The sequence below is a fragment of the Ambystoma mexicanum genome, chromosome 10 (assembly GCF_040938575.1).
Source record: "Ambystoma mexicanum isolate Mex_15411 chromosome 10, UKY_AmexF1_1, whole genome shotgun sequence".
NCBI classification, from domain to species: Eukaryota; Metazoa; Chordata; class Amphibia; order Caudata; family Ambystomatidae; genus Ambystoma; species Ambystoma mexicanum.
This window is the reverse complement of record NC_090932.1, coordinates 1,646,948,721-1,646,969,595: the sequence shown is the minus strand read 5'-3', so window position 1 is coordinate 1,646,969,595 and position 20,875 is coordinate 1,646,948,721. Positions and strand designations below refer to the sequence as shown.

At 47.9% G+C, this 20,875-nt stretch overlaps 1 protein-coding gene across 6 annotated transcripts in view; it reads left to right on the top strand.

The window, feature by feature from the left end:
• Positions 1–20,875, top strand: part of EP400 (E1A binding protein p400) — a 1,542,855-nt gene that overhangs the window by 1,225,936 nt on the left and 296,044 nt on the right. For all 6 annotated transcript variants that reach the window (XM_069620067.1, XM_069620064.1, XM_069620063.1 and 3 more), the window contains 2 exons: positions 10,336–10,472; positions 11,389–11,445. In XM_069620067.1, coding sequence (XP_069476168.1) covers positions 10,336–10,472; positions 11,389–11,445 — 194 coding nt within the window. The remainder of the gene's footprint in view (positions 1–10,335; positions 10,473–11,388; positions 11,446–20,875) is intronic.

Here is a 20,875-nt window from a genome sequence, read left to right as displayed (position 1 = left end):
CGTACTTTGGGGTGAAGGGTTCGAGAGGTACAGCAATCACAGATTGGCGCACTCAGACTCTTATCTCCACGCAGGAGCAGTATCACCACATACCACCGCTTACAGCTTTTCTTCTGGGGGAGAGGCTTGAAGGGGGTGATTCAAGATCAGGGAGGGCTGCAATAGTGCCCCAACGCCTCCGCAGAGACCAGGTGAGCGTACCACGAGTGGCTATGGGCCAAGGCCCCTGCTCTGGGTGAATCCCGGCAGCATGCTTCCTATGCCCAGAAGAAGAAAGTTGAGCGGTCTTTTAAGACGTTTGAGGGCGCCCCTCTTGCATGGGCCCAACATAAGGGTAAGCACTGCAAGTCCACTGCCACCGGGAGTGCTGTTGCAGCATACTCTGCGGCAGCCAGGGCGAGTACAGCGTCTCCAGCGCCTTCGACCACGAGCAACCGCTCAAGTTCTTCCAAGAAGAGGAAGTCTGACCATCCGGGCAAGCTCTTGGAGAAGACCCAGAAAGGCCCTATGGTGAAGGCTAAGGGGGAGCAGGGCTCAGACCCTCCCACTATGGTAAAGGCCTCAGGCTCGACCAAGGTCATGAAGGCCCAGGTACATCTGACGAAGGGCTCTTCCATCGTAGGAGTGGTGGCGTCCCTGGCCAAGGCGGAACTGCAGGACACGGCCCCAAGGGCAAGGGTATCCCTGCCCGCCAGGAGGGAGTCCTCTTTTCATCCCATCGGAAGTACACTGGAGTAGATGATGCTTATCATTTCCCCCGAAACAGTCTCCCTTGGTCGCAGAGAAGTGTGGGGGGGGCACGGTAGTGCTTCAGGGTTTGGATATCTCCTCTGAGGAGGAGCTTACCAACCTCTGGTCCCTCCATGAGAAACTGTGTCGAGAGCAGGCCAAAGATCCTGTTGAGGGCGACGACAAAGGTGACGATGAAGAGACCGTCTAGGAGCAATAGGACATTTAGGGCTTGGAGGACCATCCTAAACTGCAAATGCCCTTGTCTCCGCTAGCTCAGCAGCCACCTCAAAAACCACCTGGAGATATCTTGGTGGACATTCTCACGGCTCTGCATACCTTATGCTCGGAGATCCGGACGCGGCGCGGGACTATCGGAGGTACCACCATCCAAGAAGAGGAGAGTTCTTCCTCCTTTCCACCCTTAGTCCCCCACCCCCCAAGGGATGATACGGATCCGGACACGGTGACGACAGCGGTTTGGGGGACCTCCCATCTCCGCCGGCCAGATCTGCACCGCCCGACGAGAGAGGCTCATTCCATGCCGTGATCATGAGGGCCGCTGAGCTGTTTCAGCTTGTCCCTGAGGAGAAGAAGAAAGAGGGGTTCCTTTACCAGCGCCTCGAGGCAAAGAGGAAGACGGTACTTTCGATCCTGCTCTTGGATGACATTTGAGACGAGGGGTTGTCCCTCTTGAAGAATCCTTCCTCGGCCCCTGCAAAGAGGGACCGTTATGAGAAGAAATACAGGGTGCCGGATTCTGCGGCGAAGTGCTTAAGATCCCAGCTGTCTCCGGACTCTGTGGTTTCGGCAGCGGCCAAGAAGAAATCTTTGGGTGCCTCCTTGTCAACGGCCGCCCCCTCCCACCGCCCCCCCGACCTCCCTCCGGCCTCCCTCCGGACAGTGAGGGGAAGAAGTCGGGACACCATGGGGCGAGGTTTTCATGTCGGCAGCGATGACCATCGAGGCTGCAAACGCTCTCACCATTGTGGCGAGTTACGACAGGGAACTTTGGTTCAAGATCGCTCCCCTCCTGGACTTCCTTCCGATTAATGGAGGGCGGAAGCTTTGGAGATCCTACAGGAAGGAGAGGTGGCATCGGACCACGCCATTATGGTGGCCACGGATATCGCCAACACAGGGTTTCGCCAAATGGGCAACAGCGTTTGCCTTCGTCGGCGGGGCTGGCTCAGGGCCACTAATTTCCACCAGGATGTTCAGTCAAAGGTGTTGGACATGGGACATCCCCTTTGACGGAGGCAATTTGTTTGTGAAGTCTGTGGACGAGTCTCCTCACGCTCAAGTCGGACATGGAGACGGCTCGTGCCTTGGGCACGCTTCAGCAACGGCAGCTGTCCTTTAGGACCGCTGGAGGAAAATCACAGGGTTCTTCCAAAGGATTTGGGGATGGGCGGGTGCTTCGTCCTACCGTCAACCCTTGCGTTTGTTGTCCCAGGATACCTATAGGGGCCATGCCAAATCTGCAAGAGGATGTAGTAATCGCCAAGGCCCTCAAGGCAGCGCTTCGACATCCAAACAGGATTGAACTGGCCATGGCGTCGGGCTCCCACCCGAGCACCATGGTGGAAGGCCGGCTGGCGAACTTTGTTGGCGTGTGGAAGACCATATCCGCTGACTGTTGGGTGCTGAACGCTCTCGCCCACGGATACACCCTGGAGTTCCAACGGAAGTGTCCCCGTATACCACCAGTGGCCCGGCAGGAAAACCACATCTTTCTGCTGGAGGTGCTGGCCATGCTAAGAAAGGGTGCGATAGAGCTCGTCCCAAAGAGACTCCAGAGTGTACTCTCGTTACTTCCTCGTCAAAAAGAAGACCAGCGGTTGGAGGCCCATCCTGGACTTCCGCCGTCTGAACAAGTACATCAAGTCTCAAAAGTTTCAGATGGTGACTCTTCAGCATGTGCTAGGACAGCTTGGAAGAGGCCTGTTTTCTCATCCGAATACACAAGGGCCACTGCAAGTTCCTACGCTTCATGGGCTAAGGGCAACATTACCAGTTCAAGGCCTTCCCTTCGGATTGAAGTCGGCGGCAAGGGTTTTCACTAAGTGCCTGGCGCCGGTGGCGGCGCAGCTGCGTCTACGAGGGATCCATGTCTACCCTTACCTGGACGACTGGCTTATCCGGGCAAGCTCAAAGGACGTTGCCTTCGAACACACGACGAAGACGATCCAGCTCCCGACAGATCTGGGGTTCTCGCTGAACTATACAAAGTCCTGCTTGATTCCATCGCACGACGCACGGTTTCTGGATACCCGACTCAACAGTGTTGTGTCTGGCGTTTCCGTCGGGTGAGAGGATAGTGGCCGTTTTGGGCAAGATACAAGGGTTTTTGGCCCTGAAGATCGCAAGAGTGAGCTCCATCAAGTTCCTGCTCGGCATGTCGTCATGCATATACCTCATTCGGCTGTGCAGGCTTCGGATGCGTCCACTGCAAGAGTTCCTCGACGCCCGTTGGATACAAGTATCGGGAAGCTTTGAGGACAAGATCACACTCGACGAGAGTTTGTCGACCGATACAGTGGAGGGGTGTTCATGCACATCTGGCCGCAGGCATGGATTTCAGACCCCACCTCATCAGGAGACGGTCACGACAGACGCCTCCCTGGAAGGATGGGGAGCGCACACCGGAAGTCTTCATGCAAGAGACCTGTGGCTACCGGAGGAGAAGACGTTGCACATTGTGTTGGAGCTGCAGGCAGTGTTTTGGGCCCTCAAGTCCTTCCTTCCATCCTTCAAGAGCAAGGTGGTATGGGTCTTCATGGACAACACCACCACAATGTTCTACATCAGGAAGCAGGGGGGAACCAGATCTCAGGCACTCTCCTAAGAGGCAGATGACCTTTGGCACTGGGCTGTAGCCCAGGGGAAGTTCCTCATCCCGTTTCATCTGGCAGGCGTGAAGAACACTGTCGCCGACTCTCTCAGCAGGGAGCTTCGCTCTTGCCACGAGTGGGAACTTCGGCAGGACCAAGTGGATCATCTGTTCCGCAGATGGGGCAATCCCCAGACAAATCTATTTGCGATGGCTACGAACACCAAGTGCCGGAGGTTCATCAGCAGGTTTCCCCAGCCGGGGAGCATGGGGGACGCATTCTCTTTCCCCTGGGACGGCCTGTTTCTGTATGCGTTCCCTCTATTGACTTTGCTTCTTCAACTAAGACATCCTGGTGCAGGATGATCCTCGTCGCACCGGCGTGGCCGAGGCAGATGATTCCCGGACCTGCCAGACATGTCACCATCCCCTCCAGTCAAGCTTCCGGCGGTCGCAGATCTTCTCACCAGGGAAGGAGGCGTGATTCGAATGGATTGTGTCCTCCAACGTATTCCACATCTTTGACATGTAATGTCCACAGCTGTGATACTTTGGACATTTTTCGGCAGAGGCCGTCCTGCGTCAATGGCGTTTGGTTGATGTCCCTCGAAGGCCTTCGTCTAGGGCGACGTCGCCGGATGTAATAAATAGAACGCACGGCGCCCGTAGCCTGGGTTCAGTTTTTTTCTGCGAACGTGTTTTCTTCGAGAACTCGGCACGGGCCGTGTATTCATTGTGAATATGCCTTAATCTACCCCCTCCGACTCCGCGGTCTGGTTTTAAGACTTGTCAGGACAGTAAGTCTAAGTGTTAGGACACCTACTGGGGTTCCGAGACACGGGTGTCCTCTGGGGCGGAGGCATGCCTGGCGGCTGTACCCCCGGTTCCAGATTTGGAGGAAGGGTGTCATCCCGGGTTCTCCCATTCATGGGGTGCACACTTGCATTGGGTGAGTCAGTGCGCAGGCGTTAGCACGCGGGTGCGTCGGGGAACGAGCTTGTAGTTCAAGCCTCGTTTCCACGGCAGCTCCGCTTTCGCGCATGCGCCGATCTGGATTGCGGGTCAAGCCTCGCTTTCATGCCGAGTCCCGATATATGCTTCCTGGTTTGAGCATTCACCGCATCTCAGCACGGTTCGGTCCTGACCTTCCATTCGCTCCTTGCTTTGCCTAGTTCCTTGCTCCTCCTGGCCTTTGCTGGTATTTTGGTCCTGACTCCCTAGTTCCTTGGTCCTGCTCCCCTTGTTCGGTTCCCGGTCTGGTCTGGGTTGGCTCCACTCCTCCGTTCCTCCTTCCTTGCCTGGTTCCCTCTCTTTCCCTGCTCTCTCTGCTTGGTCCGCCTTCTTGTCTGCTCTTTTGCTTGGGTGCCAGTGCCTAGAAGGTGTAGATTCTGGCTGCCTTTGGAACACCTTCTCTGTTTCAACATCAAGCAGCACAACAGCTTCTCTACCCATCACTACCAGTATCTTCAGCTACTTTGGAAAGCGTTGCACTCAAACCTTCAGATCAACATCTTCGGACCTCCCCTGCCAGTGCTTGCACTGTTCTGGCTTCACGTAAAAAACAGGGAAGAGTCCATCCGTGGTGTCAAAAACTGGTCCCTTTTTCAATCCTGTGTAATCAGGACGGGACTGGGGTTGGTTCTTTGCGTTGCCCTTTCTTCTTCTTCCAGTCTGTTAATCAAACGACCTGGCGACTCCGGCGCGCAAGTCTTCTGGAAACACAGGTACGCACAGCGTGACACTAAGATGTTGATTATGGACGTGCACCGCATTTGTGTTTGGTGTCTGGGCGAGTGTCATGACACCGACGACTGTTCGAAATGCCGGTCGCTGACTGCTAAGGCCTTGCGTGAGCGTAAGGGGAAATTTACAGGTAGGTTGTGGTACTAAACCCAGTAAGTCCCGAAAATCTGCGAAAGGGACATCCACCGACTATTCAAGGGGTGTCTCCTCATCTGAAGGAGTCCCGGGGTCCCGATCCTGGAGTGGGTCCCGGCACTCCCGGAAGCGGCATCACCGGTCGCATTCTGCGTCCTCGTCGGATGATGGCGCTGCAAGGAAAGTGGCTTTCCCAATAAGTCCTTGACTCTGGAGGAATGGGAGGCCTTCAGTGAGCAGATGCTGACTATTTTTCAATCCCATGGCACAGTTCCGTTTGCGCCTTTGGAAGAAGCCGGCAGGGAACGGTCTCGGTCCAATGCTCATGCGCCTTCGGGCCCAGGTCCTCAGCGCAATACTCATCAGGAACCGTTGACGTTACGTTAGGACAAGGTTCAGGTTGATCGCAAGAGACATACTAGATCCAGGGTTCGGTCTTCGCCCCCGTCAAAACCGCAGAAATCTAGTAAGGGCTCGATGCCAGCGCCGTGTCCGTCGAATACGGACACCGAAGCTTTGCCTTCACCCTTCACACCAGCCCTCCGTGCCGTTGTCGACGCCGAAGCCATCAGCGTCCTTGACGCCTTTTGGCCGGAATTTGCTGATGGAGGTCGCTAGTACTGTGGATCCTCCAAGGAAGGCTAAATCCAAGTCTGTGAAGCCTGTTAAGGAATCCAGACCCACTTCTGTGCCTAGGAAGGAGTTCTTCCTTCCTCTGGATGATATCTGAGTATGAGGAGAGGTCTGATTTGAAATTTGACCCTGTTGAGCCTGATGTTTCCTGTCTTTTCTGGGGACATTCAGTTGGAAGAGTTGCGCCAATCACTCCATGATACCAGTGGCTTGGACTCCTCTCCGGAGGTGGAGTTTGGCAGGCCTGCTCATGCAGAGTCCTCTTATCGGAGACTGATGGCTAGGGTTACTGAGTATCTTGGTTGGTCTAGTCCTCCAGATGCTTTTGTTCAGGATGACTTCACTGATATTTTGGATTAAGGTCCGTCCACTGACCCAGTGTTACTTTTTCATTTGACTTTGCAAAAAAGGGTGGCGGCTGCTTGGCAGACCCCGGAGTCTCATCCGGCGATTAACAAGTCGTTAACTAAAAAATAGTGCATTTCCAGTAGCGACCCCAGCTACCTATCCACTCACCCCACTCCCGAGAGTTTGGTGGTTCAGGCAACGTACCCTACCATCCCTCCTGATAGGGACGACAAGCGCTTTGCTGGTTGGGCACGCAAGGTGTTTTTTGAGGAGTATGGCGCTGAAGTTGGCCAACTCCACTTATGCCTTGGCAAGATTTTCTCACACTTTTGTATTGCGTCTCTCTAGTGGCTGAGCATATTCCTGAGGGGGAATTCCTTGCGCTCATGCAGGATGGCAAGGATGCCATGTGTGAATCCCTTCAGTCTGGGTTGGACACGGCCAACAGTGTTAGCAAGTCCATGGCTGCGAGCACCGTTATACGCAGGTTTGCGTGGTTGTCGAAGTCTGGTTTTGCTCTAGATGTACAGGCCCGTCTTCTGAACATGCCCTTTGATGGCTCTCATTTGTTTGGCAGCAAGGCTGACGAGAGACTTGAGGTTGCAGACCTCCAAAGCTGCTGCTAAATCTTTGCAGCAGTGCGTCAACCTCTGCCTTTTCGTCCTAGGGGACAACAGTGGAAGAGTGGTTCCTTTCGTTACTACTCCTCTTTTGGTAGTACGAGAGGAGCCGGCAATCAAAGCGGTCAACAAAGAAGTACCAGTGGAGGTAGGGGAAATGGAGCAGCCAAAGCTGCTCAAGCAGCAGCCTCTTTGCCTTAACGCGCTGCTACAGCTGCTCCAAAACAACTATGAGGCCATGTGCCATTGTTCGCCGGCAGACTGTTTTAGCATCTCGAAGAATGGCGAGCTATTACTTCCGATGTGTGGGTTCTAGAGACAATAGCCCACGGCGATTGCCTGCTTTTCCTAAAGCGGCCTCACGACAATCCACTGGGGAGTGTCTCTTTGAAGCTTCCGGATCCGCTCCTTGTGCAGGAAATCTTAACCCTGCTGGAGAAAGGCGCCATAGAACTAGTGTCTGTAACGGAGAGGAACAAGGGATGGTATTATCCATATTTTTTGATTCCAAAGAAATACGGGGGACTGAGACCCATCTTGGACTTGCGTTGGTTGAACAAGTTCCTCCGGAAGGACTTTCATGTGCCGATTCATCCAAAGCACAGAAAGTACCCTAGGTTTGCGGTTGTCAGCTTGCACTTTAAGTTTCGGGTCCTGCCATTCGGATTGACCTCAGCCCGAGGGTCTTCACCAAGGTAATGGTGGTGGTGGCAGCAACATATCTCAGGCGGGGGAGGATTCACGTCTACCCCTACCTGGACGACTGGCTGATCTGAGCACCTTCTCCCGAGAAAGCTCTGGATCATCTGGCTCAACTACCGCCCCCTCCATAAGCTGGGTTTCTACCTCAATTTCATGAAGTTGCGCCTGACACCACCTCAACCGCTCCAGTACATAGGGGCTGTGTTGGACACGTCCTTGGGGGAAGTGTTCGTGTCCCAAGGTGAGGGCTCGTCACATTGTACAGATGGTGGACAAATTTCAACATGGCCAGTGTCTTCCAGCTTTCGTATTCTTAAGGTTGCTCAGCCTCATGGCATCCTGCATTTTTCTGGTGCCAGAGGCCAGACTGCGGATGAGATCCTTGCAATGGGTCCTCGAGGTGCAGTGGTCCCAATTCTCAGGCAAGATGTCGTATCCCGCTCAGGTTCCACTCTGTCTCGTAGGATCTTCTGTGGTGGGAATCAGCGAAGGGAATCTAATGAAGGGGGAGCCATTTTGGCAACCTTGGCCGGAAGTGATGGTGGTGACGGACGCTTCCCTCACAGGATGGGGAGCTCATGCCGACTATCTGACCGCCAGCGTTCGTTGTTCTCCATTGGAGTCCAAACTCCACATCAACCTGTTGGAGCTGAGAGCCATCAGGTTGGCCCTGAAGGCATGGTGTCCGGTTAAAGGGTCGAATGCAAAAGGATTGAATGCAAAAGGTGAGAGTCAATAGGATCGAAAACAAAAGGTTTGAATTATTTCTTTATATCTTTTTTGGGGGGTTTCGTTTAGGTAAAAGTGTTTTTTACCACAAAAACGTGGGTTGGTGGGGGAACCCCCCCAAAAAAAATGTCCAAAAAAATATATATATATATTTTTTTCGAACCGTTTTGTTTTCGGTCCTTTTGATTCGACCCTTTTGTCATTCGATCCTTTTGATTCGATACTTTGACCTATAACCGAAGACATTTCTGCCATTTGTGCGGCGAAAAGTGTCCTGATCAGGACGAACAACACAGTGGCCATGGAAGGGGAGCGGGGGGGTCACTCCTGTTGTACAGAGAGGCAATGCAGCTCTGGATCTGGCCAATCCAGCAAGGAATTTCACTCTCAGCATTTCATATGGTCGGATAAGAGAATGCGGCGGTGGACGCTCTGAGCAGGCAGAGCATGAACTCTCACGAGTGGGAGTTGGCTCCGGAAGTCCTTCTGGAGATCTTCGCCCTTTGGGGGAACCCACAAATGGATCTGTTCACGACCAGTGCCAACCGGAAGTGCGAGAGATTCTGCTCAAGGGAATTTCCTCAGAGAGGAGCCTTGGGGGACACATTCGTTGTGGATTGGTCATTCCCGCTTCTATACGTGTTTTCTCCGGTCCCCGTCATTCCTCGTGTAATAAGGAGGTTTGGATCCCACATGATCCTCATTGCTCCGGATTGGGCCAGGAGAGTGTGGTACCCAAACCTTCTAGAGATGTCCATCTGTCCTCCCCACCCTCTTCCCTACCGAGATCTTTCTCTCTCTTTCTTTCTCTTTCTCTTTCTTTCTCTCTCGGGTGGGGGGTGCCTATGGAGTGTCAGACTCCATAACCAAAAAGTAACAGTTCAAATCACAGAAAAATACATGAGAGAGTGGGGAAAAAGGATCTCGCTCTCTCCAGGTTAGAAATTAAGTCCTTAAATCCAGCAAAAGTGCTGAGGGATCTCTAAGGTAGAAGGGGAATTAGCACATTTCTGAGAATTCTCCCTAACACTGTCTAAATTGAATTATTGTGTGGACTCATTGAGGGCTCTTGACCCCACTTATTCTCTCCTGAGAATAAGCCTGAACTGCCCACCATCCATGTACTTTGATTAGGTTTTGGCAAACCTTTCGGAGTTCCTTGTACACTATAACTGGGGTGGTCTCCTAAAGTCTGCCACCAGGGTTGATTTTAGAAATCCATCTTCATTCTCCCAATAATAATCTTTGGGAGGCATCAGTCTCCCCATAAAATGTGACCAAAAGTAGCGAAATTAAGTCTGACGGTTCACTTTCCTCCTAAAAGTCAGGTCCGGTGCAGACATTGGAAAACAAGTGTCCCATTGAAGTATATGGGAGAGAAGCAGCCAAAAGAACATCTTTCCTAACAGTGGGGTCTCTAGTCTTGAATATACCGAGTGTATATTAAGTTCCGACCACTTATTCACTCAGCATCTATAGAAAACCATTTGTTCATTGTCATGAGGCAATTCTGATTTGAAGCTCATGTTTCAATATTACATACCCAATATCTCCCTACCTGTGGCATGTGAACATATTGGTGCATAACTTTAGGAAGTGGTGTGGAGTTCTGCCGACTGTAAAGGTGCCATTAATTTCATTCTTGTCCTGATGCTACACGTTTAGTCTGCCAGTACATCTGAAAGTTAACAATATATATTATTTTGCGTTAGTCTTTGGATTGTTTACTTTTTAATTTGTCATTTAATGTATAGCTTGTCAATTCAATGTACTTTTTGACTATTAATATTCCCTCACTGTGCTACTACTAACCCATCAACGTAAACATGAAGTGAAGACATTTTATACTTATTTTTTCCATAGAACAAAAATAGTCGCCCACTGCGTACAGGTCAGATATACAGCCAAGACGAGAGTGCGACCCACACACAGCTTTACACTCATCGTTTTGAGCTGATGAAGATGATGGCGGGGAAGAGAAGTGCGCCGATTAAACCACTGTGAGTTCACCATAGTCCCTGTAGATTTATTAGGTCTGGTTATTGCCCCAGCACTGTTCTTCAATAGTCCAATGGTCCAATAATTTCAATTTGTTAAAGCAAAGTTTCCATCGAATGAAGGGCACTTCAACTGACCCAAATTTGGGTCCTGGGTTTGTGTTAAATTAATGTTTCTTGGGAATAAATGGTAATCTATGCTACGCACCGATCCCATATTTGAACACGTCACTCTTAGACATTGTTCTTGTAGTGCTAATCTTCTATTGCATGGTACAAATGTAATGTAAAGTAGTCCCATATATAAAGCCCTGCCTCCATTTTGTTAACCTCCTGGTGCATTGTTGTGGAAATAAAAAGGGTGTGTGAGTTAGTGGCAGGTGCGAAACTGAGAGATTGATACATGCAGGGTGCAAATACCAAGGGAAATGTCTCAGCCACCCTGCTTCAATTGTTGTTTTAGTGTGTTTTCGTGTGCTTGTTTTACAGCATAGGCCCCAACCGTGCACATTACAGCGACTCGCTGCTTAAAGATAAAGTAGAGTGTCCCCTACATGTAGTTCTCTGGTGCGGAAGGCTCAGTTCATAGCTTTTTAAAACAGTCGTTTTTTCCTGCTTTGTTTCTTTTTATTTTTTTTATTTTTTTTGTCTTGCATGCGTAGGTTGCTTTAGGGCCACTACCATTAAGGAATGGAATGAGTTTATTAATAAATTGTGGTGGTCCCCATAGAAAAGGGCTTGTGGGTTTTTCAATGGAATGCCCCATTTGTCAGCAGAGAAGTTAACATTTGCATTCTTGTCTCAATATACATATTTATGAAAAAGTCTTTCTCCAATACTGCTGCCTTATGCAAATCATATTTGCTCATTTTGCTTTTTAATCTGGAATTAATGTGTGATATTTTGCCATTGTTTGCAGGCTGGGAATGAATCCCTTCCAGAAGAACCCAAAACATGCATCCGTGCTGGCCGAAAGGTGAGGTGCCAGGCGTAATGGGAGTCTAATACCTAGTTGTTCCCTACGATAACAGAATGAATTAATGCTGGCAACTAATGAGACGCATATAGTGGGAGCTGTGCCATAAACTCTTCAAATAATGGTTATGCAGTGTATACTTGTTTTTAAACATGGATTCACATGTTTGCATGTGATCAGAGGTTTTTTTTTAAAGTCACTACCTGTGGTAGGACTTGGAAAGGCCAACCTAAGGTTAACAAGGCTTTCACAGCCCTGTTAGGCAAGATTGTACAACAACCCTGACCTCCTGACAATAAGAACCCAACCTTTGGTACAAGTCTGTACTACACCGGTTGGTAGCATGATTGAGCAGCCAGGCTGATCTCAAGAGGTGTCAATGGGAGCTGCACAGAGATTCACAGTATTCAAATAAACTCTTAAACACAAGGTTTCTTGATTCAACAATTATTAATTTATTCAACAGTCAGTTAGAGTAAGCCTTCTTCAGAAGGGAGCAATATAATAGTAACACACAAATACATTCTTAATATTTCTCAATCAGTAAGTACCCTTTTGGGATGTTACACAGACACTTGCTACACTCTCAGGTGACTTTAGTAACTAGGGCACTGTGGACATTCATATACCGCTGTTGGCATTTGGCAGGTAGGTAAAAGTCTTGCACAATGTTTTTGAAGTCTTTGTAGAAAAGAATTCAAAGCGGGGCACAAGCGGTTTAGGCTTGTGTGATGCTGGAAATGCATTGGAGTGACAGGGCCTCCCTGTCCTTGTCCTGTAGTCCTTTTTCATATTGTTTTCTGCCCAGGAGTCCATGTGGAACTCCTGGCAGTGCAGCACTTCCTATTTTTGGTTTGGTGTACAGACCCATGGGATACCCTTATGGCAACTATGGGTGTGGGTACAACCCTGTGCCCCTAGTGTCGGTTTTTGGGCAACTGTGTGTGGGCCACAGAGCATATGGGCTGGTGGCAGCTCCATGCTGAATTTGACAGGTGGTCGGAGTATCCTCCATTTTGGGGATACCCAGGCCCTGCCATTGGAATAAGTGATTCCTAATTTGAAACAAGATGGTCCCTGTGGCCTCTTGCTTTCTATTGCCTGTTACCTTGTTTTCCCAAAGACCTGGGAAGCCCTGACTCTGTCCCTTCACCCTGACTGGATGTTGGGTGGAAGTTCCATATATGGTATTGTAGTGAAGTCCAGGCCAGACTGGCTGGAGCCTTCCCAGTCACTGTATGTTGTAGGTACCCCCTGTGGGTGGGCCCTGGGTGAATGGAGTGTGTGACCAATATGCACTTCTTGTTGTGGATGTCTGGTTTCTGGTATGAAACACAATGACTGAGACAACCCTGCCCGAAACTGGTATGAATGCAGTGTGTAGTGTTGAATGGCTAGGTACTTGTTCCAATACACATTCCTTGTTGTGAGTGTCTGAGAGGGAGGAGAATGGCCTGAAGGCACTGTATGCCTGATTGGCTGCTGAATGCCCTTCTGAGTGATTGGTTGCCTGAGTGTGACATAGCAGAATGAAGGGGTGATCAACAGTATATCTGAGGGCCTCTCACTGCTAGAATTCGTTCAGAAGCTGAAGTTGATACTTGAAGCTTATCCTTGAAGCCAAGCTGGAAGATTTGCTGCTGCATTTGCTTCAACCTGATCCGAAAGCTGTTGAGTTCGAGGACTGATCCGAGCGAGGACCTGGTTAGGCGCCCTCTTCCCGAGCTCCGAGGGACCATCGAGCACCGCTAACCTTCGCCGAAGCTCCCTGGAACTCAGACCCTCGAAAGGCTGCAGACAGGAGTCAGGGACCGCAGAGGAGACCGAAGAGAAGCACCCGACATTCCGTCCACCGTCGTCAACCAGGGTTTGCAGGTTTCCTATAACCGCTGGAGGCCCATCAAAGCTGTGTTGCCCAGAAGCGGGGACCGCTTGACGCTGTGTCATCGACGGCGGGAGCTGCAACGCTCCTTTGATTAAGACATTCAAATCAAAGGAATCTCTCAACCGCACCGCCGACCTCTTTGTCCCGCCGGAGAGAGTCGAGGCCGCCGATGCGTCAAGGAGTATCTGACGGTGGGTTTCCCGCCACCAGAAGACCGCATTGACGCCCTTGCTCGGCCAAAGTTCTTCATATACTCTTTGCGGTCCTGAACTATCGACATCGAGGTGCCCCGCACGCCTCTTCCTTGCAGGACGTCTTAGACTCGTCGACTAGCACCGCCAGGACCGAAGCTGCTGCCTAGATGCCATCAAACTTTTCATCGAGGATCATCAACGCCAAGTTCACCTTCTTCGAGGCCCATTAACGATCCATGGCTCCTGCTTTAAAGGGAGTCACTCAAGAAAGATCCATCAATGCCTCCTCGAGGAACTCTGCCATTCCAGGTACATTGGAGTGGTAGAAACACTTTATAAGGACATAAGACTCATTGAACAATATATGAACTGGCCTTGTAGTATAACTTTACATTTCTGGTTGCCCACGTTTTTGGGGGTGGAGGGATCCTCATACAGAGTTGTGACTTAGTAGCTAAAGTACTACTCTTCTAATTGTTCTAAACCAACTGCTTATCCTCCTATGTCTATTGTTTGTTACCTTTTATTAATTGATTTGTGTGACATTTGACCAGAGTACAGTTGATGCACTTAATGAAATCTGATAATTGTGGAACCACTTAGAACTGTATATATGTGTCATTCTAGATTAACTGAGCACAAAATGAGTTTTTGTGATTGTGTATATAACCTAAACCTTAATTATACAACGACTGTGTTTTCACTAATAGTGTATGGACATTCCTTTGTTTGTGCTTGGGAACTACACTGTACTTAAGAACCAGCCTGCATTACTTCCTGAGAAGCTAGGCCTTGATTGCTCGTCCATTGCTACCAACAATAGAGAATCTTGGCTGGGGTCCTCTGTGCCTCTCCTCTAGCCCCCCCCCTCCAGTCTTTACATTGTGAAGTAAAGAAGCTGTCAGCAACTCTACAGAGCAACCACAACAGGTCTCACCAACTGAGAACAAGTGCAGTTACACAACAAGAGGTAAGTTCTCTTAGACTGTACAGTACCTTTACCTTGAAGAAAAGTGCAGCAGATGGCTTCAGGTCCTGTGCCGCTTTGCAGATGCTGGTGTTCCTGGGCCTCAGTCGTGGGGACAAGAGGGAGGACGTCTGGGGACTTCTGCACTGCAATGGGACAGTCATCGACCGCAACCGGCAATCTTCAAACAAGTGACCCTTCGGTGTTTCAGCTCCTCGCGTCTACCGCAAATAGCAAGACTGCGGTTCTTGGGTCTCAAGATGGGTTTTCCTTGCGTCTGAGTTCCACCACTCTGTTGAGGTGGCTCAGGCTCGCTCAGTCCTGCTTCCTGGGAGTCCAGAGGATCTTCCTGGAGCTCTTGGCCAGCTTAAAAGCAATGCACACAATCTGGTGTTCCTCTCCCTGGCTAGTTGGTTCCAACAGCAACTGCAGTGGAATTTCAACCAGCTCTGAGAGAATGTCCAGGTGGCTTACTTTGGCGTTGATTGGTCCCACCAACTCAAGGGGAGAAGTTGTCCTTGCAGGGCTTCTCTAGTCCAGGCGAATTCTGAGGTTCAGACCAGCTGCAGGGCTTCAACGGGCAAACCAACGGTCCAGGAATTGCAGCAGGCGTCCTCTTAGAGTTCTTCTTCGGATTCCTTCGTCCAGTGGTCGACTCTGCCTTCCAAGCCAAAAAGCCTCGCCTTTTATGCAGGTTTCTCCCATTCATTCCAGCCTAGCTGTCAGACACCCAGCAAGGTGACTGTCCTTGCTGGACAACCAGCCGGACAATCACCTAACAGTTCAGTCCTGTCTCCTAGGAGGCTAAGCAAAGGGAGTTTCGGCACCTCCCTCGCTTTCTGCTCCTGCCAGACACCCAGGAGGCAGAGGCAGGCTTCACTCGTGATGGAATGCACCAAGTCCTGATTGGCTGGCTGGCTTTTCAGGACAGCCATTGTCCTGTGATTAACAGCCTAGGTTGTGCATGAATCGGTGAAACCTGCTTAAAAGGCCAGGGCTTTGGGACTAGAGGCAGAGTCGACCATTCGGAAGAACACCGGATGAAGAAACTGAACAAAGCTTGCTGTATCCTGCTGTTGGGACCAACTAACCCCGAAACAAACTCCACTAGACCATCTTCCCTGGCTGGCTGTACTTCTTTGCTGCTGCAGGAACGGAGTACCAGGGGTCTAGGATTCCGTAGTCTAATGCAACGTTTGCAATCCGGCCAGAAGCTCCAGGAGGACCCTTCAGAAGCAGGATGACCAGCGCTAGAGTCCCCTCACCAGAGTGCAGGACTCAAGGAGTGAAGGAAGCCCAACCGGTATCCAAGATCCGCAGTGGAGTAAAGGGCGCGGCTGTTGTTGGCTGTGCGGCTGCTGTGATCTCTCCTTACCTGCAACCGCGACTTGCTCCGATTTGTGTTAGTCTAACGGCTGGAGCCGTTAGTAGTTGAAGTGAGCACTTTTTCTTCCTGGTCTGTCACGTGACTGGAGTCACGTGACCCTTCTTTGACCACACCTACAGGAAGAACTATAAGAGCTGCACGCAGCGGCCCTTGCGGCGTGAAGCCCGCAGTGGAGTAAAGGGCGCGGCTGTTGTTGGCTGTGCGGCTGTGTGCGGTAAGTACTCGCTCCTAATAATATATCTGGCTAAGACACTATCCTACTGTTATCCTCCCCATCGAGTGATATAACCCTTCAAATGGAGCCCATCAAACCACGAACTCGCCTCCAAGGCAAATTGGATGAAACGCTATCCTTGGCAAATAATGGTCCTACTAAAATAAATACAAAAGGACAACGAACCCTGAAATTATCTTCCCCTCCGCATGTAGATTTGGCGTTTGATTCACAGCAAGCAGATCACCAGGCCTCGCATTTAACAGCAATTCATCACTCTTCTGGAAATGCAATGCCAGTAATACAGTTAATCCAGAATACCGAGCCGGATCCTGTCTTGCCGCCACTTCCGCTCTTCCAACCTGCGCAAGTGGAAAGTAATTCTATATTTGACGACCCCAGCTATTCACAAACCCTTAGGGATCGAGCGAAACTTGCAAAACAACAATGGCAATCTTCTTATTTATTAAACAAAACGACTGTCAATGACAATCCAGAACCACTCCCAGCTCGTACTGCACGGTTATCGCTTGATATGACTGAAATCAATGCAATCATGGATTCCCAACAAAAAAGAGAAGACATTATCGGAGCTAATCAGAATTTAACAATAGCTCCAAAAATAAACACATCGACCCCAATTGTCTCTAAGGGTCTCTATGCACATATCAAAACCTCTCCAAAGACTATTCAAGATAATATAGAGCATGACTCGTTCTTACCTCCTAAGATGTCTGAAGTAACAGACGACTTTCAAGACCAACCAAACAGACTACCTACGACGATGTTGGAGCTACAAAACTCGCTAGTCGCTGTACTTTCTGTAGCTATGATTCCTTTTTTAAAATTACAAGAAGCAATGGTAGATTCTACCAAAGATCAAGCCACTCTACTGGCAATGATTATGACTAAGCAAACGTATTTAGAAAGTTTTATTGGAACTATCCATGAACGTTTAAATCATGAGGCGGAAACATCGAGGATATGGCAAAGCCGACTCGCCGAAGTCGCAAGATCAGATCGTGCCGAGAAACAAAATTTAATGGAGACTGTTTCCTCCATCACAAAAAGAATGCTAGATGAAAAAATAAAGAAACAATCGCTAGTGCTGCCCTCTCCTGCAAGTCTAGCAAAACAATCTCAAACTATTGACAGCACTGTACAAACTGACGTTCCAAAAACAGAACAACGACACGATTTTGAAGTACAACCAATCAATAGCGGTACACTAGATCCAAATCATATGATGCCTACTCCTAACTCTGAACCGCCGGCATGTATTCCTTTTGACATCTTTGATTTGACTAAACGAGGCTCAGTGGGAATATCACCTCTTCCAAAAACAAACAAAAAGAAACCCACAAAAAAAATACAAACGGGGTCACGGGCCTTTTTAAGAAAAATGCAAATTGTACAAAAGTCCGTGCAAGAAAACACAATCAATACCGGAAGGGAAAAACAAAAAAAGTTTAAATCTAGCAGCCTGTCAGCTGTTGCTGCCTCTACGTCAAGTGATACTGGACCAACCTCATCCAATAAAGATGTGGACAAATTGCAATCGGAACCACTAGATGCACTACTGGCCGTTATAAATCAAGACGCCCCTAATAAAATCATTGCATCAGTAATCGATGGCGAGAATAACTCTGATGACGTTACAACTCTTGAAGTTGTGACACATAAGACGTTCAGCTCTATAGATCCACAAGATGAGATCTTTCTTGTGCTGGACGAATGTAAAGAATCTTCCTTTGATTCTGTGGACTCGAGTTACACCTCTAGGCACTCCTCTATTATTTCTTTAGAATACTCAGAAGTGTCCGAGGATGACTCAGGGTCACAGTCAGAAGTGAACCAGAAATCAAGTGACAACATGTCTCGTTCAGCTCAACCGGACCCTCCACTGATTAGACCGACCTTTCTTAATTGGAAAACAAGGTCTCTTGCTTTCAGAATTTCTCTAGCTTCCTGCGCAGCAAGTAATGATGAGGCTGTAATATTGAATAGAGCAAATGTATTACGCCTCCTAAATGCTATTCCACAAACGGCGGATATTAAATCCCGAGATATAGAAGTAATTCTATTTCCTAATAAAAACAAAATGGATTCTGTACAGATAGATTTTTATTCCGAAAAACTTATGAATCGTGTATTGTCTACTACAAAACAATTGGAAATCCTGGGATTTGAAGTTAAAAAAATTACTGTATCAAGCCTTTTGGCTTTGAACAAATACACTCACAAACTTGCGATAATGGACTCCTATCGTCATAATAAAACAATTGTGTACAACAAAACCACAAAATATAATGAGGAAAATTCATTATTTGATCGAAATGAATTTACAAAGAAACGCGGGATAGGGAGAGATCTAGAACGGTCCCTCGACACAAATGTACTATATAACGATCATCGGTCCACGACCAAGAAAACATACTTATAACAATCAACAAGAAATCCAACACAACTGAGCGTGATTTCACTATGCTCGTGGAACACTCGAGGCCATAAACATCTTTTTAATGAAGGATCATCTGTGCTTTCTGAAACTGAGATAATATGTTTACAAGAAACCTGGCTGAAAGAGGAGGTAGTCTGCGAAGGGTTCATTACATTATCAAACCTTGCAATCTCCTCTCAACTTGGACGTCCAGCCTCAGGTATGATGATCCTAGTGAAAATCAATCCATTTTGGAAAATTATAATGAGAAAGAACATCCATCCTTGGGCTCAGTTTGTGACCATTCTTATTTCAACTTTATTTACAGACCAAGATCAATGTAAGGATAATAACTATATCACTATATTTAACATATACTGGAATCCGTCAGCAATGAACGACCATAAATTCCTGGAATCCATACTGGACGAAATTGATAATATTGTCTTACTCAATCATAGAACGGTCTTTTTAATTGTAGGGGATTTCAATTTCCACTTATTTGACAAACAAGGCCAAAAACTGGACAGAAATGCATTATCAGAGAGAGCAAAAAAATGGGTAAAAGAATTATCGATCCGTAACATCACATTAATCGACCCTGCTGTGGACAACAAAGGAATCCCGATTCCAACATGGTCCCGTAACAACACAAATTCTATTATTGACTACATTTTTTCATCAGAAGGTTTGAAAACTCTAATAACTTCGATTGAAAATCTTCCTCAACCTTCCAGCGATCACCAACAAATAAGAATCACTTGGGATTCAGCAACATTAAAATATCCACGAATAATTTTGCCACCTCTCGAGATTAATAATGCTCTTAATAGAATTCGTATTAAAAATCATCAAATACCTGAGTTACTGTCAACTTTTAAAGATTCTACACTTCATGATCATGCAAAACTTAACTATAGTTGGATTCTCGAGAAATACCATCATCCATCACATAAAAAAAACCATCCTATTGTCTGTCATAAGCATCAATTCAATCTTGAAATTGCCCAGAAGAAAAAGAAGCTTCAAAAACAAATTAGACAATTAAAAAAATTGAAAGAACCTGACTTTGAGACCAAAATAAAAAAAGAAAAACAAAAATATTCTAATTCAATTAAAACAATTAAAGCTCTAACTAAACAGAATGACGCTGAAGCAATTTTAGCGGCTCTAAAAGACAAAAACTCAAGGAACTTTTGGACTCTGCTGAATCCTGCTTCTAAAGTAACCGCTATGACCCAAGAAGTCGAAGCTCAAGAATGGATAAAGCATTTTACATCCTTGTATAACACCTATCCAAATGCGTCTCTAATTAATGAAATGCAAAACAAAGAACCTTGGAATCTCAACTGGGATGTGGAGGATATAAGAATTACCATCATGGAGTTGAATCCTTCCAGAGCACCGGGACCCGACGGTCTATCTAATGCTACCCTTAAAGCAAACCCGCATGAATGGGCATCCTTCTTTTTTCTTCTCCTCCAACTGATAGAAAAAACGAAACAAATTCCGCAAAGTTGGACGTTTGCCGTTTTGATTCCCATCTACAAAAATGGAGACCGCAAATCCCCTGCAAATTATAGACCCATAGCCCTGTTAGATCCCTTGGGCAAATTATTCGCAGGATACCTTGTTAACAAACTCACCAATTGGGCAATGGAAAATGACAAACGAGACCAAAGACAAACTGGCTTTATCAAGAAAGTTGGAACAAATGTGAACTTATTACTCCTGAACCTGATTAAACATGAGGCGATACAAAAAAAACATCAAATATATGTAATCTTCATAGATTTAAAAATGGCCTTTGATTCGGTGAACAGGTCAAAGCTATGGTCCAAACTGACAGCCTGGGGTTGCCCAGACTCTATCTTGCACCCCATCATGCAACTCTATTCAAATACTTCTGTTAGAGTTCGCTTAACGAACGACGGTACAGTTACTTCTCCTATTCAAACCTCCAATGGCCTGAAACAAGGATGCCCTTTGGCTGCCTGCTTGTATAATTTGTATACATTTGACTTTAGCAAACAAATCCAAAACTCGGTAGCAAATCCTCCTAAAATCAACAACGAAACTGTTCAGACTTTAATTTATGCTGATGACATCATCATTCCGGATAAGACTATAGCGGGCTTACAAAAATCTCTAGATAAAACCCAAGAATTCATGCAGGAGAACGATCTAGTGATTAATTGCAACAAAACAAGGACGATGAGACTCGCCCCGCAGAAAACCGATAAACCCAGCCTAAAAATATTCTTAGATGGGAATGAGATCGCCATGACAACCTCGATGAAATACTTGGGCGCAATGATCAACTCCTCTGCAAATGAACAGGAA